General features: G+C 40.5%; 2 protein-coding genes across 7 annotated transcripts in view; one reads left to right on the top strand and one right to left on the bottom strand.

The window, feature by feature from the left end:
• MYO1B (myosin IB) overlaps positions 1 to 13,257 on the top strand; it is a 185,279-nt gene that overhangs the window by 74,285 nt on the left and 97,737 nt on the right. Inside the window, exon 1 of one of the 6 annotated variants that reach the window (XM_030915968.1) lies at positions 5,530 to 5,534. The exons of the other annotated variants lie outside the window; for them this stretch is intronic. The gene's annotated coding sequence lies outside the window, so the exon portion shown is untranslated. Of the gene's footprint in view, positions 1 to 5,529; positions 5,535 to 13,257 lie in introns of those variants that run through there. 6 annotated transcript variants of the gene reach the window in all.
• On the bottom strand, positions 7,399 to 8,718 carry LOC104675284 (60S ribosomal protein L3). The gene has a single exon (XM_010379765.2). It carries the CDS (start codon positions 8,696 to 8,698, stop codon positions 7,487 to 7,489), a length of 1,212 nt encoding a protein of 403 aa, XP_010378067.2. The 5' UTR covers positions 8,699 to 8,718; the 3' UTR covers positions 7,399 to 7,486.

Here is a 13,257-nt window from a genome sequence, read left to right as displayed (position 1 = left end):
TCATTAATAGATTGGTTTGCCTTCATTTTACGAAAATTTAGGAAGCAAACCTAGACTCGTTTGAGTAGACGGCCCCTCATCTCTACAGAGATTTCTACAGAGATTAGGGACCATAAGTCATACGACAAATAGAAAGCTCTCCAGACTGGAACTGATTTATGATAATGATTCCCAGTCTTTGGGCCCCCGGAGTTATTGTAGAGATTGCTGTTTTCTCAATCAGTAGGTATTTGAAGTACACATATTTGAAGAGAACCGTCATCTGTGAGTGTGAGTGTGAGCGTGTGTGTGTGTGTGTTTTAACCTTTAAGCAATAAGGCTAGAACTACTAGCCTAGAATAGTTTTAGAAATTGGCATTTCCTATTTGACAGTTTATAAAAATTTCAGGGATGTCTTCCTTTAGCAGGTGTTCAGTTCTAAAATCTCTGGAGACATATGGCTTCATTCCAAATCTCTGTAGATTTTCTTCTCTGTCAGCAAGCCTGCCACTGGCATATAGAAAGCTCCAGTGAGGGTCCTCTGGCATCATCCTAGGACTTGTCATTGAGTTGATTGGATGTAACAGCATGTCAGATCTCAGGGGGAAGAATGGCATGCAGATGAGGACCAGAGGGTTGTCACTGTAGCTCTTCTAGGCAGTCTCCTAGCAATTTAAGTTAGAAAGATTTAACGTGTGGAGTCTTTGAAGATGTATTGGTTCATTCATCCAAGAAAATTTTGAGCGTCGCACCTCTGCAAGGTTCAGTGATTTTATTGGTGCAGAAAACCTGTTCTCAACATAAATTTGGAACACCGAAAGTAATCCTTCTTTGGAGGACATATTTTGATGTGCGGAGGCAGAAGGGAACTGTGATAGGTAGCTCTTGGTAGCTTTAGACAGCCATGATGGAGGGAGAGCCTTGGACTTGAGGATCTGGAGACCAGGGGCAGCCTTGTTTTTATTTTTGCATCCCGTCCGATGCTGGGCACAGTTGTTGGCAGATTGTAGGTGCTGGATACATCGGCTATAGAACTCAAAAAGGAAATGAGGATAAAAGTGATACTTGTTCAAGGGGGACCTAGAGAACTGACCATACAGTTTTTGGAGATGAGTGGGCATATCAGCTGGGAACTGGAAGCAAGGTAGGAAGGATAGGAGCAGCATATTCTCATTAGCCAGCTCTGAAGATGACTCTAATTGCCTTTGCTCGTTAGTTGTAGAACTAGCAAGGGCCTGCAATGTTACTAGTGCAAATGTAATCACACTTTGACTTTTAAAAGGAGAGTTAGGTGCCTATGTTTTCGCATTGAATTTATACAGACTAGCATTAGAGAGGATTGCTGAATCCAAATAACCCAAATGAAGAATTTTAACTAGAGTGTAAAATAGAGCCTCACTCCTCTTTAACTTAATTCTTTGAGTGTTTTAAATCCACAGAGCTCTTTCTTTGTAAGCATATGAATGTGCACTTATATATGCCTACTGAAACAACACTTTATTTCATTTCCTCTTTGTTATTTGTAAATAGTTGGCAAGCAAACATAGACTTTGAAAATGTCATACATTAATTTTACCTCCTTTTTTGCATGAATAGGAGAAAAGTGATGTTAGGATTAATTACACCAGTTTTTTTCTGAGCATATACCATGTGTTGCACTGTGCTAGGGAATTAAGATGGTGAGTCTTAATTCCCACACTCAAGAGAGAGAAACTGTAAACAAAAAGGTCTCCCAAACTTAAAACACAACATATTACACACCATATTACAAGGCTGTAATAGATGTAGAAATAGGATTTTATAGGTGTACAGGTAAGGGACTCCTAGAGCGAACTGAGAGGCAGGGAATTCCAAGGAAATGAGCCAGGAAAAGTAGCAGGGCCTTGAGAAGGGCTCTAGAGAAGGGCCTTGCTTGCTTTGTAATATGTAGCACATCAGTGAGAAATCAAGCTTTTAGGATTTGGTTCTGTATGAGTGTATCTTGCCTGGTTTTGACCTTTCTGGGTAACCAGAAATCAGTCTGGGTATGTAGAAATGGAGCTTTCATATTGAAGATACAAGATCAAGCTTTCGTATTGAAGATACAAGATCAAGCTTATATTTTGTAATAAAAATATATGTACTATGTAGAGCTCCCAAGGACCTGATGCCTGTCTCCAGATTACCCTGAAGCAGTCTCTGTTCTGATCCAAGGTCTCTCACTTCTACCCAGCTGTTTTGGGAGGATTGTCTCTAGTCTTTTATCAATAACTTTAAGCCCCTGCAGATATGTAGTAATAAATACCAACTTCTGCTTGCAGATCCAAGTGTTTGCTTCTCTCAAAAAATATGTATGTAATCTGTGTGTGATATTTCAACAGTCATTTTCTTGTAGCCACTTTTGAGACGTATTGACATGACCTAAAACACTTTCAAGCAGATATTTGAGTGCTGTGCATTTGGATGTGTTCTGAAGCAGCGCTGTCTCTGTGATGGAAGCATTTAAGAGTTGTTTGAAGCCCTTTGTATCAGGGCACTTTCCGTGTACCGATGTTAAATCTTCCTCTAGCAGTCACATAGTTTAAGCATGGCTGTTTAGTCACTCCCTGCCTAAAGTCCAGGGCCAGGCTCTGCCTAGATTGGTGGAGAGCATAGGAAGCTTGTAAACCGATGAGGGAGGGAGTGGCCTCTTTGCATTTTAGGCTAACTCCAGTAGGGAGGAGGGAGGGGGGCTGCAGGGAAGAGAGCCTGCAGGCAGAGTGGTATATGTTATTTTTGCCTTACCCATTCTTATGTGACCACTTTGGAGTCATTTTGTTATGCAGACATTTTAGCGTTGAAAATACCATAAACATAAGCAATCGCAAATAATGTGTAGAACAGACTTGGCATCTTGAGCTTCCTTATTGTTGAAACCCTTTCTTTAGAATGGCAACCAGGACTGGGGTAAGGGAGGGAATGGAAGTGGAAACCCTCTGGAAGATACACTCATATAAGCCCTACTATGTTGGCCATACACAGTCCTCTCAGAGAAAGCTGTCAGTCACTCTAGGCCTGGAGCCTGCTCAGTCTCTGAGGAGGCTTCTCTCTCCATGGTCTGAATCATCATCCTCTGATGTCCTTTGAGTCACTGATTTTCTTTTTAAAATTAAGACATGGATTTGGTTAAGTCTTGATGGAACTTACTTGTTTTCTATTTGAAAGTCTAGAGGAAGGGTTTCTACATTTTGTCTCTGTTCCAGATTTGCAAACCTTATTTGAACAGATACATCATAAACCCTGGATATGACGGGATGTTGAGCCTCCGGACCACATTAGGATCATCTCAGTCAAGACTGCCCCCAAAATCCTTGGACCTGCTGCTAAGACATCTCTCTGGTGCCTAAGCACAATAAATGCATTATGCTTATAATCAGAGTACACCTTTGAACTGTTGTTTTGGGGGACAGAACTGATACAATTTTGCTTTGAGTTCTAACAAATTTCTTACAGAAATGTTTAAAAGTATGAAGTTATATCTGGCTACAAGGGGGACAAGATTAGGAATGGAGAAGGAGTCATGGTAATGAAAAAAGCAACGTATTTTGACAGCATTGTATCAAGATGGCTTGTGAAAATGTCTTGCTTCGATATAGAAATCCCCATTAAGAGGTTTCTGAAGGCCAAAAATGAGAAACTCCTCTAAGAGTGGCAAGCTGGTGATGGTAAAGAAAGGGTGGCTTTGGAAAGTATTGGGTGGCTGGATGAAAGAAGAAAAGCAAAATTTTAATTCAAAAAAACTTTTTTCTGGTTCTAGTATTCCTCTCTAGTATTCCTCTCCTGGGAAAGGTTTTGTTGTTGTTTTCAACAGGCAACATGGACCAAATTACTTGTCCTCACATAACTAAATTATTTTCTAGTTAGATAGTACATGATTTCTCTAAACTGAGCTCCTGAGGGTAGGGACAGTATCCTTTGTATGCCTCTGCCTGACACTCTCCTGACACATAAAATGTTCATTGAATTAATGAGTACTGAATTATCTTAAAATTATTCCCAGAATGCTTCCTTCTTTACAGTATCATGATACGAATTTAGCTATTAACAAGGAAGACTTTTACTATTATTATTTTTATTATTTTGCCAATTCACTTTTCTTTCTGTACAATAGTATATGCAAGCTCAGACATTTCATGGTATATACACAGTGGTCTGTGTGTATGTATGTGCAAGTATCTATATTCAGGTGTCCCATTAATATTGGTAGACTTAATTGAATTTTGCAGCCAGTCCATGAAATGGCTACAGATTTGATTTTCCTAAACATGAATGGATTGGTGACCTTGATTCTGTAAGGCACACCCACAGATTCAGCCCCTGCATACCTTTTAGTCTTTTGTTGAGTACCTGCTGCATTTCAGACCCAGGGCACTTTACAGACATCCACTGCACAGCCCTGTGCGGCTTCAAGCACAAAGCAAAACTTGAAGAAGTTGATAACCTTTTACTACTGCCCATTTTCTCTCCTTTATGCATTAAAAAAAAATTGGATAGTACGTACTTGGGGTTCCAGTTCAAATGGCGTCTCTACCCATTGCCTTCTGTGATAACCTGAGCCAGATCTCTCTGCACTTCCACAGTATATGGTGCTGTTCAGGTCCCCAGCATAGTGCTTTCTAGGGCAGATGAGGCACTGGGGGCTGTCAAAGTTAGAGGAGAGTGTTTTACATTTGACTCTTGTAAACATGAAAGCTTCACTGAGCCAAGCAGTCTAACTCTTTGGGATGTGGATATGACGTACTTTAGATCAGAATGTGTTTCTAAGTTAGACAAAGAAAAAGTGGCATATGAGGTGGTGCTTTTTAAGGCTTTTAAATCAGTAGGGAACATCTGTCTGTAAAAAATCAGCAGAAACCATTCTTTTTAATAAGTGCAACATTAAATTTAGCATTAAGTTCTAAAGGTGATTAGCAAGGTCTATAGAGTAACTTCTCTTGGGATAAGTGTTTCCATGATTTAGTTGCCTGTAACAGTCATAAAAATTGATCATGAAATTAATTGAAATAAGCCATTTTTGCCAAAAAGTTTGGAAACATTTGTGTTGGGAATTTGTTTAGAGTGTACTTACCTTGAACCAGAAAGGCTATTCTTGTAGACCGTAAGTGTGCAATTCTTTTAAAAACAGTTGGGTATTAAAAGGTGATGGTTAAAATTATTTTGTTAAAAGAGATAGTAAAAATGCTTTAAGAGCTTATTGAATTTGAATTAAGAGCCCCAATTGCATATTTGTTCTTTTCCCCAAATTGATGTGTTTTGTTAATTTCTGGATTGGGGATATAGCATAATTTCCTCCTGGCTGTCTGCTTCCTCCCAGCCTCTTTCCTTGCATATGCATTGGGATTCAGATTTTGCAGCTTTCCATGACATGCTTCTTTCAGTAAAAGTCATCTTTTCCTTTTCTGAATATCTTTAGGAGTTTGCAGATATGTTTATTACCTTCTACCCCCTTTTTGTGGGGCAACCTAAATATCTTTCTTGTTGGATTTTAAGCTTCTAGACGACAGATTCTCTTCATCATCATCCTTAGAGCCCTCACAGTGAGTACAGTGCCTCTTACCTCATGAGTATCCATGAACTCCTTTGGGAGCCCTGCTCTTCTGGATGACCTCACCCCTGCTTCCACACACTCTTCCATTTTAGTTATTAAGGGATTAAATCAAGGCAGTGGAAGCCATTCATGCTTCATTAATTTGTGAGATAACAGCCTGCAGTAGCAAGGGCAGATAAAGAAGTGGAATTAGCCTTTTTGCTTTTGACCTCTTGCCAAACCCCAACAGGATGCTCCTGTGGGGAACTTTCCCCCGCTGTGGTGGTTTTGTGCCTAGGGCAGGCATTTCTAGGTACTGTTTTCTTTGACGCAAGTTTCAGAAGGAAGTCCTCAGCAGCACAAGGGATTGCTACTAAATTCCAAAGAGTGGCTTCCAGGCCTTCAAGACAGATGTTTCCTTCTCTCTGCTTTTATATCTTAAGTTCAGTCCTTTTCCTTCCTGGGATAATTTAGTCTCTCTAAATCCCTTATCTACTTCCTAATGTGTGTCTCCAATACCTGGCTTTTGCAATCCACCTTTGCAAAAGAGTCACTCTTTGGCCCAGTTCACATTCTTACAAGTCCAGTAGAAGGAAAGGTGCTTATTTTGTTGAGTAACTCTTAGCAAGCTGGCTGGGGCAGACTTGAGGGTCTCCATTATGATTTGATAATGGAGGTCAGGCCTCCAGGCTAGAAAAAATTTTGGGGTGTCCCTAAGCTTCTTTGTTGCGAGGATTACAAATACAAGTTCTAAAATCGACCCCTTGTATTTTAGATTATTTTTTGTAACTAGGATGTGAACTCCTGAAATAATGAACTTTGCTTATTAGTTCTAATGCTGAAGTAGATGAGTTTCTTGTCTAATTATGCAGGTGTTACGGGAAAGGGGTCCCAATCCAGACCCCGAGAAGAGGGTTCTTGGATCTTGTGCAAGAAAGAATTTGGGGTAAGACCACAGAGTAAAGTGACAAACAAGTTTATTAGAGAATCAGAGAAACAAAAGAATGGCTACTCTATAGACAGAGAAGCCCCAAGGGCTGTTGGTTGGCTTTTTTTTCTTTTGTGGTTATTTCCTGATCATATGCTAAACAAGGGGTGGATTATTCATGAGTTTTCTGGGAAAGGGGTGGGCAAGTCCTGGAATTGAGAGTTCCTCCCCATTTTAGACCATGTTGGGTAAATTCCAGATGTTGCCATAGCATTTGTAGATTGTCATGGTGCTGGTGGGAGTATCTTTTAGCATGCTAATGCATTATAATTAGTGTGTAATGAGCAGTGAGGAGGACCAGAGGTCTCTTTCGTTGCCATCTTGGTTTTGGTGAGTTTTGGCCGGCTCTTTTTTTTTTTTTTTTTTGGCCACATACTATTTTATCAACAGGGTCTTTATGACTTGTATTTTGTGCTAACCTCTTATCTCATCCTATGACTAAGAATGCCTAAACTCTTGGGAATGCAGCCCAGTAGATCTCAGCTTTATTTTACCCAGTCCCTATTCAAGATGGAATTGCTCTGTTTTGAAGGTGTCTTACACAGGGATTTCTAGTTTTTAGAACATCGTAACACGTGAACCATTTTATATACACGTAACATTAAGATGCTATGATTTTCTTTCTTAGTGGTTACATTTGACTGCCAAGATTAAAGTATATTTTTGAGTGACCCATTAAAAAAAATGTGAAATATGGTATATGTTGAGGCTGACCTAGGTAATCTATGAAATTTCACAAAAATATTGTGAGAGCTGTGTTTTGAAAACAAGTGTGATTCTAAAGGAAGAAGAAACTAAAATGCATATTCATCATATCCTATTTTAAAGCCTCACTTTCGAGCTGTATTCGATGCTTTATTGTTGTCATTCTAAAACAAATGTCATCTTTTTTTTTTTTTTTTTTTTTTTTTTTTTTTCAGTGGAAAATAACTTTTATTGAGACCCCCCACCAGCTGCAAAATCTGCTCCTGGCATTAAGCTCCTTCTTCCTTTGCAATTCGGTCTTTCTTGAGTGGTCCCATGAATGCTTTCTTCTCTGCCATGGTCTGGAAGCGGCCATGGCCAAACTTGGAGGTGGTGTCAATGAACTTAAGGTCAATCTTCTCCAGAGCCCGCCGCTTCGTCTGCACCAGCAAGGACTTGCGGAGGGTGAGCACCCGCTTCTTGGTTCCCACCACACAGCCTTTCAGCATGACAAAGTCATTGGTCACTTCACCATAATGGACAAAGCCACCCAGAGGGTTGATGCTCTTGTCAGACAGGTCATAGTCAGTGGAGGCATTGTTCTTGATCAGCTTGCCGTCCTTGATAAGGTAGCCCTGGCCAATCTTATAGATCTTTTTATTGATCTCAGTGCGGTGATGGTAGCCTTTCTGCCCAGCACGTGCCACAGAGAAGGCCACACGAGCAGGATGCCATGCCCCAATGCAGGCCACCTTGCGCAGGCCTCGGTGGGTCTTGCGGGGCAGCTTCTTGGTGTGCCAACGACTGGTGACCCCTTTGTAGCCTTTGCCCTTGGTCACCCCGATGACGTCGATCATCTCATCCTGCCCAAACACTTGGTTCACGGGTACCTGCTGCTCGAGCCTCTCACGGGCCCAGTCCAGTTTCTCGGCCACGGTGCCTCCGTTCACCTGGATCTCCATCAGGTGGGCCTTCTTCTGGCGCAGAGGAAGCAGGCGCATCTGGGTGTGGGCAATGACACGGATGACTTGGCAGTACTTCTTCATGCTGCTGAAGTCCTTCTCCAGCTGCTTCTTGCCATCCTCATCCTGCCACTTCTTGCAGTACTTGGTAAAGGCCTTCTTCTTAGATTTATGCCAGTTCTTATAGAAACGCCTCTTGCATTCATCACTGATGTGCTCAGCGAAGACAGTCTTGAAGGTCCGGAGGCCTCGAGGGGTTTCCACGTAGCCCACAATGCCCACAACCACCATGGGTGGCGTCTCCACAATGGTTACAGCCTCCACCACCTCCTTCTTGTTCACCTTAGATCCTGGCCTGTCCACTTCCCGCACGATGTGGGTCATGCCAGCCTTGTATCCCAGGAAGGCTGTGAGGTGGACCGGCTTAGACGGGTCATCCTTAGGGAAGCTCTTAACCTTCCCGCGATGCCTGCTGCTGCGCTTCCGGGGCAGGAAGCCGAGGGACCCATGTCTGGGAGCGGAGAACTTTCTGTGAGACATCACGCCATCAAATCCCGCCGGTCAACAAATGTCATCTTAAAATGATTTATCTTGATGATATTATTTTAGTTTTGTAGCCAGTAAAAACAGTCCTTTTCCAGTTATGTAGCCAAAGGAAAGCAACATGGCCACCTATGTTTAGGATATAAGAATGTAAGTGAAATTAGAAAATTACATGTTGATTAAACATTCTTAGAAAAAATGACTGTAGTTCATTTTCTAAGATAATTTTCACCTGCATTCTGCCATCTGTCATGCTATGGCATACATCTTTGTTATATTGGAATGGCAACTAGGGACTTCTTTGAGATTAGATGTATAAAAATGAAAGTGCAGTGCCTTTAAAAAAAAATAAGTTGTTGTTGCATGGTATGTCTTTTTCTGTTTTATTTCCTTTCAACCTATCTGTGATTTTATATTTTAAATGTCGTTCCTGTAGGCACATATAGTTGAGTCTTGTTTTTATATTCATTCTTACATTCTCTGCCTTTTAACTGGAGTATTTTGTCCACTGACATTTAATGTAATTATTGACATGGTTGGATTTAATTTGTCATTCAATTATTTATTTCTGTTTCTTCCCTCTTTTTTTTTTTGTTTGTTTTTTGTTCCCCTATTCTTGGCTTCTTTTGGATTATTTGAATTTTTTACTCTTATAATTCCATTTACTTTTTAGTTATTTTGGCTGTAGTTCTTCATGGGTTGTTCTAGGGATTATAATATACCTTAACTTTTTAGAATCCATATAGAGTTAACATTGTCCTGCTTTATGTGAAATGTGGAAACCTTCCAACCATTTAGGTATATTTACCATCCATCTCCCCCCAGTCCCATCTGTTATGTTTGTTTTCACATTGTTTTCTTTTTACTGCATAGTGCACACTTTGCCCATTGTCATTTATTTTGAAGAAAGGCTTCTCTACCTTTTCTTGCCCTGAAGCTTGGACTCTTTAGGAATGTTTACCAGTGTTGTGGCTAGCAGGGGTAACTGTAATGTGTACATAAATTAATTTACCATACTTATACTGGCACAGGACAAGACTGCAGCGAAGCTTTCCAGGATAAAGGTACAAATAACTATAAAGACTTATTTTCCCTAAAGTTTGACCTTAAGATGTGATAAGATGAATGTCTGGAGGAAGGGCATAACACTAACTTGACAAAGACATCAAAATATCAACTTGGGGATATTTTCCAAGCGGGCAAATGTTTCTGAATTAAGAATATGAGACAATTACAGATGTAAAGATATAAGGAGGGCCAACGTAATACCTCTTAAGAAAACTCAAGGTTTCCATGCAAAACACACCATACATAATTCCCTTTCTCCTTTTCCTTCTCTTCCATGTCCTTGTGGACCACCTCAATCCTGATTGGGCTTAACGTGAAGTTAGAATTGGGGAAGCACATGGAGGTTGGGCATTTTTAAAAAACACTTTTCGGGGGTTAGTTTAGAAACACCCAGTTTTAGGACTAAACCAGAGCTAGAAAGGAAAAGAAATAGTTGAGACTTGTATATCTCAATTGTAGGTGGGAATTCTGAGACTGAGCGATTTTGAGAGAGTTGAATTCAAAAGGAGAATTTCCTGGTGTTATTTGAAAGTACTCTAATGAAAAGGAATACCATTTTGAGAGCTTTTGAAGAAAATGACTTGAAATAAGAAGGTGGAAACAGTTATCTAAGTTCAGGTAAGTTTCCTGAGACAAATTTAGTTCTGTTAAACACTTTGGCTAATGGAGAGTGCAACTACCAGTCCTCAGAATGGATTAGATTAGCTTTGGAGAATGATTTCTCAAGCAGCTCTATAGGGAAGAGCTGGAGAGGCTGAAACATGGGGCCGTGTTTGAAAGAGCATGAGCTTTGGATCTATTTGGGTGTCACAGACATCTTTTCTGCTTTGCACTTGAGGTGAAACTAACCTAGGAAGGAAATGGCAGGGTGGAGAACATGCAGTTTTGGGAAAAGAAGCCCTGCCATTGCGTCTGATGGCCATGAAAGCAGAACCACTCTGATGAACACTCTGAACAGAAATAAGATGGGAGAGGAAGATAAATACCAGCTAGACAATTGAGAACATGCAACCCAGCGTTCCACCCTGACAGAAAATAGCAGATGAGCCCCAAACCAAACTTCTACAACCTAAAAGTGATAGCTGTTGGGAAACATACTTAGCGCTGGGGAAAGTTTGGCTCTCAAAGAACAGCCGTGTAGCTGATCTGGAAATGAAGGGGAGATGGCCTTTAAACATCAGGCTGACCCTATTCTTAGAGCTCAACTAGAGGACAGAAGAAGAGGATAAAACCATGCCCTTAATGTGGTAGGACTAAAACCATGTTTACCCCCTTACGCTATCGTCATTATATTATAATTAACCATTCATTTCTCTGTGTGGTAAATAACAATGCTGACACGGTCACAAAATAATATGAAGCATATGGGTCACAACTGTTTTTAACTAAAGACTTCTCTAAAGATTTATTTAGGTTCCTTAATTACAGAGTGGCTTGGAAGACTGGCATGTGGTTTCAGTTTATAGTTATAAATGTTGGAGCTGATGATGGGTACGTGCTCATATTGCCAGAGAGGGAGAGGAACAAGATTGAGAGGGGGATTCGTGTTCTTTGGGAGCCTCCCTTTTGCCTTTTCTTTTTTTTTTTTTTTTAAGAAAGTGAAGATCTGTGTTTATAAGAAATAAGTGTGATGACATTTATACTGTCCTTGAGATGGGTATGCCAGTAGTTATAAGCCAGTTTTTCCAGTGCTTAAGTACTTTAATTGGTAAATTTTCTTGTCACTTTGAACTCAGTGGCTCTCTAGAATCCTGAAAAAATAAATCCCTTTTAGCTTTTGTCTTCTATTAAAATTATACTCTCTAGGCAGGGCGCGGTGACTCAAGCCTGTAATCCCAGCACTTTGGGAGGCCGAGACGGGCGGATCACGAGGTCAGGAGATTGAGACCATCCTGGCTAACACGGTGAAACCCCGTCTCTACTAAAAAAGTACAAAAAACTAGTGGTGGCGGGTACCTGTAGTCCCAGCTACTCGGGAGGCTGAGGCAGGAGAATGGCGTAAACCCAGGAGGCGGAGCTTACAGTGAGCTGAGATCCGGCCACTGCACTCCAGCCCAGGCGACAGAACAAGACTCCGTCTCAAAAAAAAAAAAGAAAAAAAGAAAAAAAAAAAAAAAAAGAAGTATTCAACTTAGGTTCTTTGACTTAAAATGAACTCACTACAGGGTCATTTGGTGATCTTCCAAAGCCTCGTGTTTGTGTGTGTGTGTGTATGTATGTGCCATATATGTTACTCATTTTTTAAGTACTTTTGCGTTATTTTGGAACCAGTGGTAAATATAATGCAAAGTTGTAGTCCTGGGAGCATGGGAAAAAGGTCTATATTCAACAATACATAAAGAATTCAGTGAATACGTATTATATATTGGAAAACATCTTTTTTATTTCATGTAATGTGTTTTCCTACGTTTCTTGCCAATGATGATAATGAAAGTGGCATCTCGAAATATTGTCTGGACATTGGAGGAGCAGAAGGGGAGGAAGGCTCATCAAAAAATCTAAGCAATGCTTTCCTTCCCTGCATGAAGGTCATAGAAGAAATGAATTTCCCAATGTTTATCCTTCTTCATGGAGCTCACTCCAGTAGAGACTTTGCCACTGCTTCGAGAGAATCCACTCATTCATCCATCCCTTCATTTATGACTTGGTATCGGTTACATTTCATGTTTATGTCTCTGTGGCATAAACATGGCATAAAGATTAATTAGAACGGCTCTGCCCTAGAGGAGTTTATATTCTGGTAGGGAATAAGAAGGTGTGTACATAACTAATTATAACACAGAAAGATTTCTGACATTTATTCAGAGCTTTAAAACTTTCAAAGTGCTTGTATGCACTTTCATTTGATCTTCTAAAGCATATGGCTACATTCTCCATGTTGGAGATGAAGACACTGAAGTTCAGCCATGGTGATGACTTGCTTGAAGTCAAGTAGGTGTTGAGATACATCTGTAGGACCCAGGGAATTGCATCTGAGATGTTTTCTGCCTCTGTGTTCATTGTTTTCCACTATCCCCATTATGCAATGGTGCACAGACTGGGGAATCAGAGAATATGAGAGAAGGTTAAGGCCGCAAGCTGCTGTGGAGCTTGAGCAAGGCTTTGGTTGTGTAGAGAATGGTTGAAAGGGCTTTGAGAGACAGAAAGAGATCAGTGTACATTGTTCAAAGAAACAAGCTAGAACAACCTGTTATTCAAAAAAGACCCTGGTGTCAAGATCTTTTTATTACTTTTTTTCTGTCTGTCGTTTTTTTATTCATACATCACACAACAAATGTACTTAGAGTATACAGTACTTATTATATGCAAGGCAGCAGACTCACTGATATGAGGGTTATAAAGTGAGACTAGGGGTGGCCATCCTTGAGATTCTCACAGTAGTTCAGCTGGAAGGTAAGATAGGCTGGCAAATAATTATAAGAGAACATGATGAGAGAGGGAAGAACGTGATTCACAGCATTTCTGGGTTCAAGTTATGACTCTTCTGA

Source organism: Rhinopithecus roxellana, chromosome 14 (assembly GCF_007565055.1).
Source record: "Rhinopithecus roxellana isolate Shanxi Qingling chromosome 14, ASM756505v1, whole genome shotgun sequence".
NCBI lineage: Eukaryota > Metazoa > Chordata > Mammalia > Primates > Cercopithecidae > Rhinopithecus > Rhinopithecus roxellana.
Note: the sequence above shows the minus strand (reverse complement) of the source record. Positions and strands in the feature narration are given on the sequence as shown.

Bases quoted from the DNA above. Each gene is read 5' to 3' on its own strand.
- LOC104675284 (XM_010379765.2), bottom strand. From the start codon at position 8,698: ATGTCTCACAGAAAGTTCTCCGCTCCCAGACATGGGTCCCTCGGCTTC.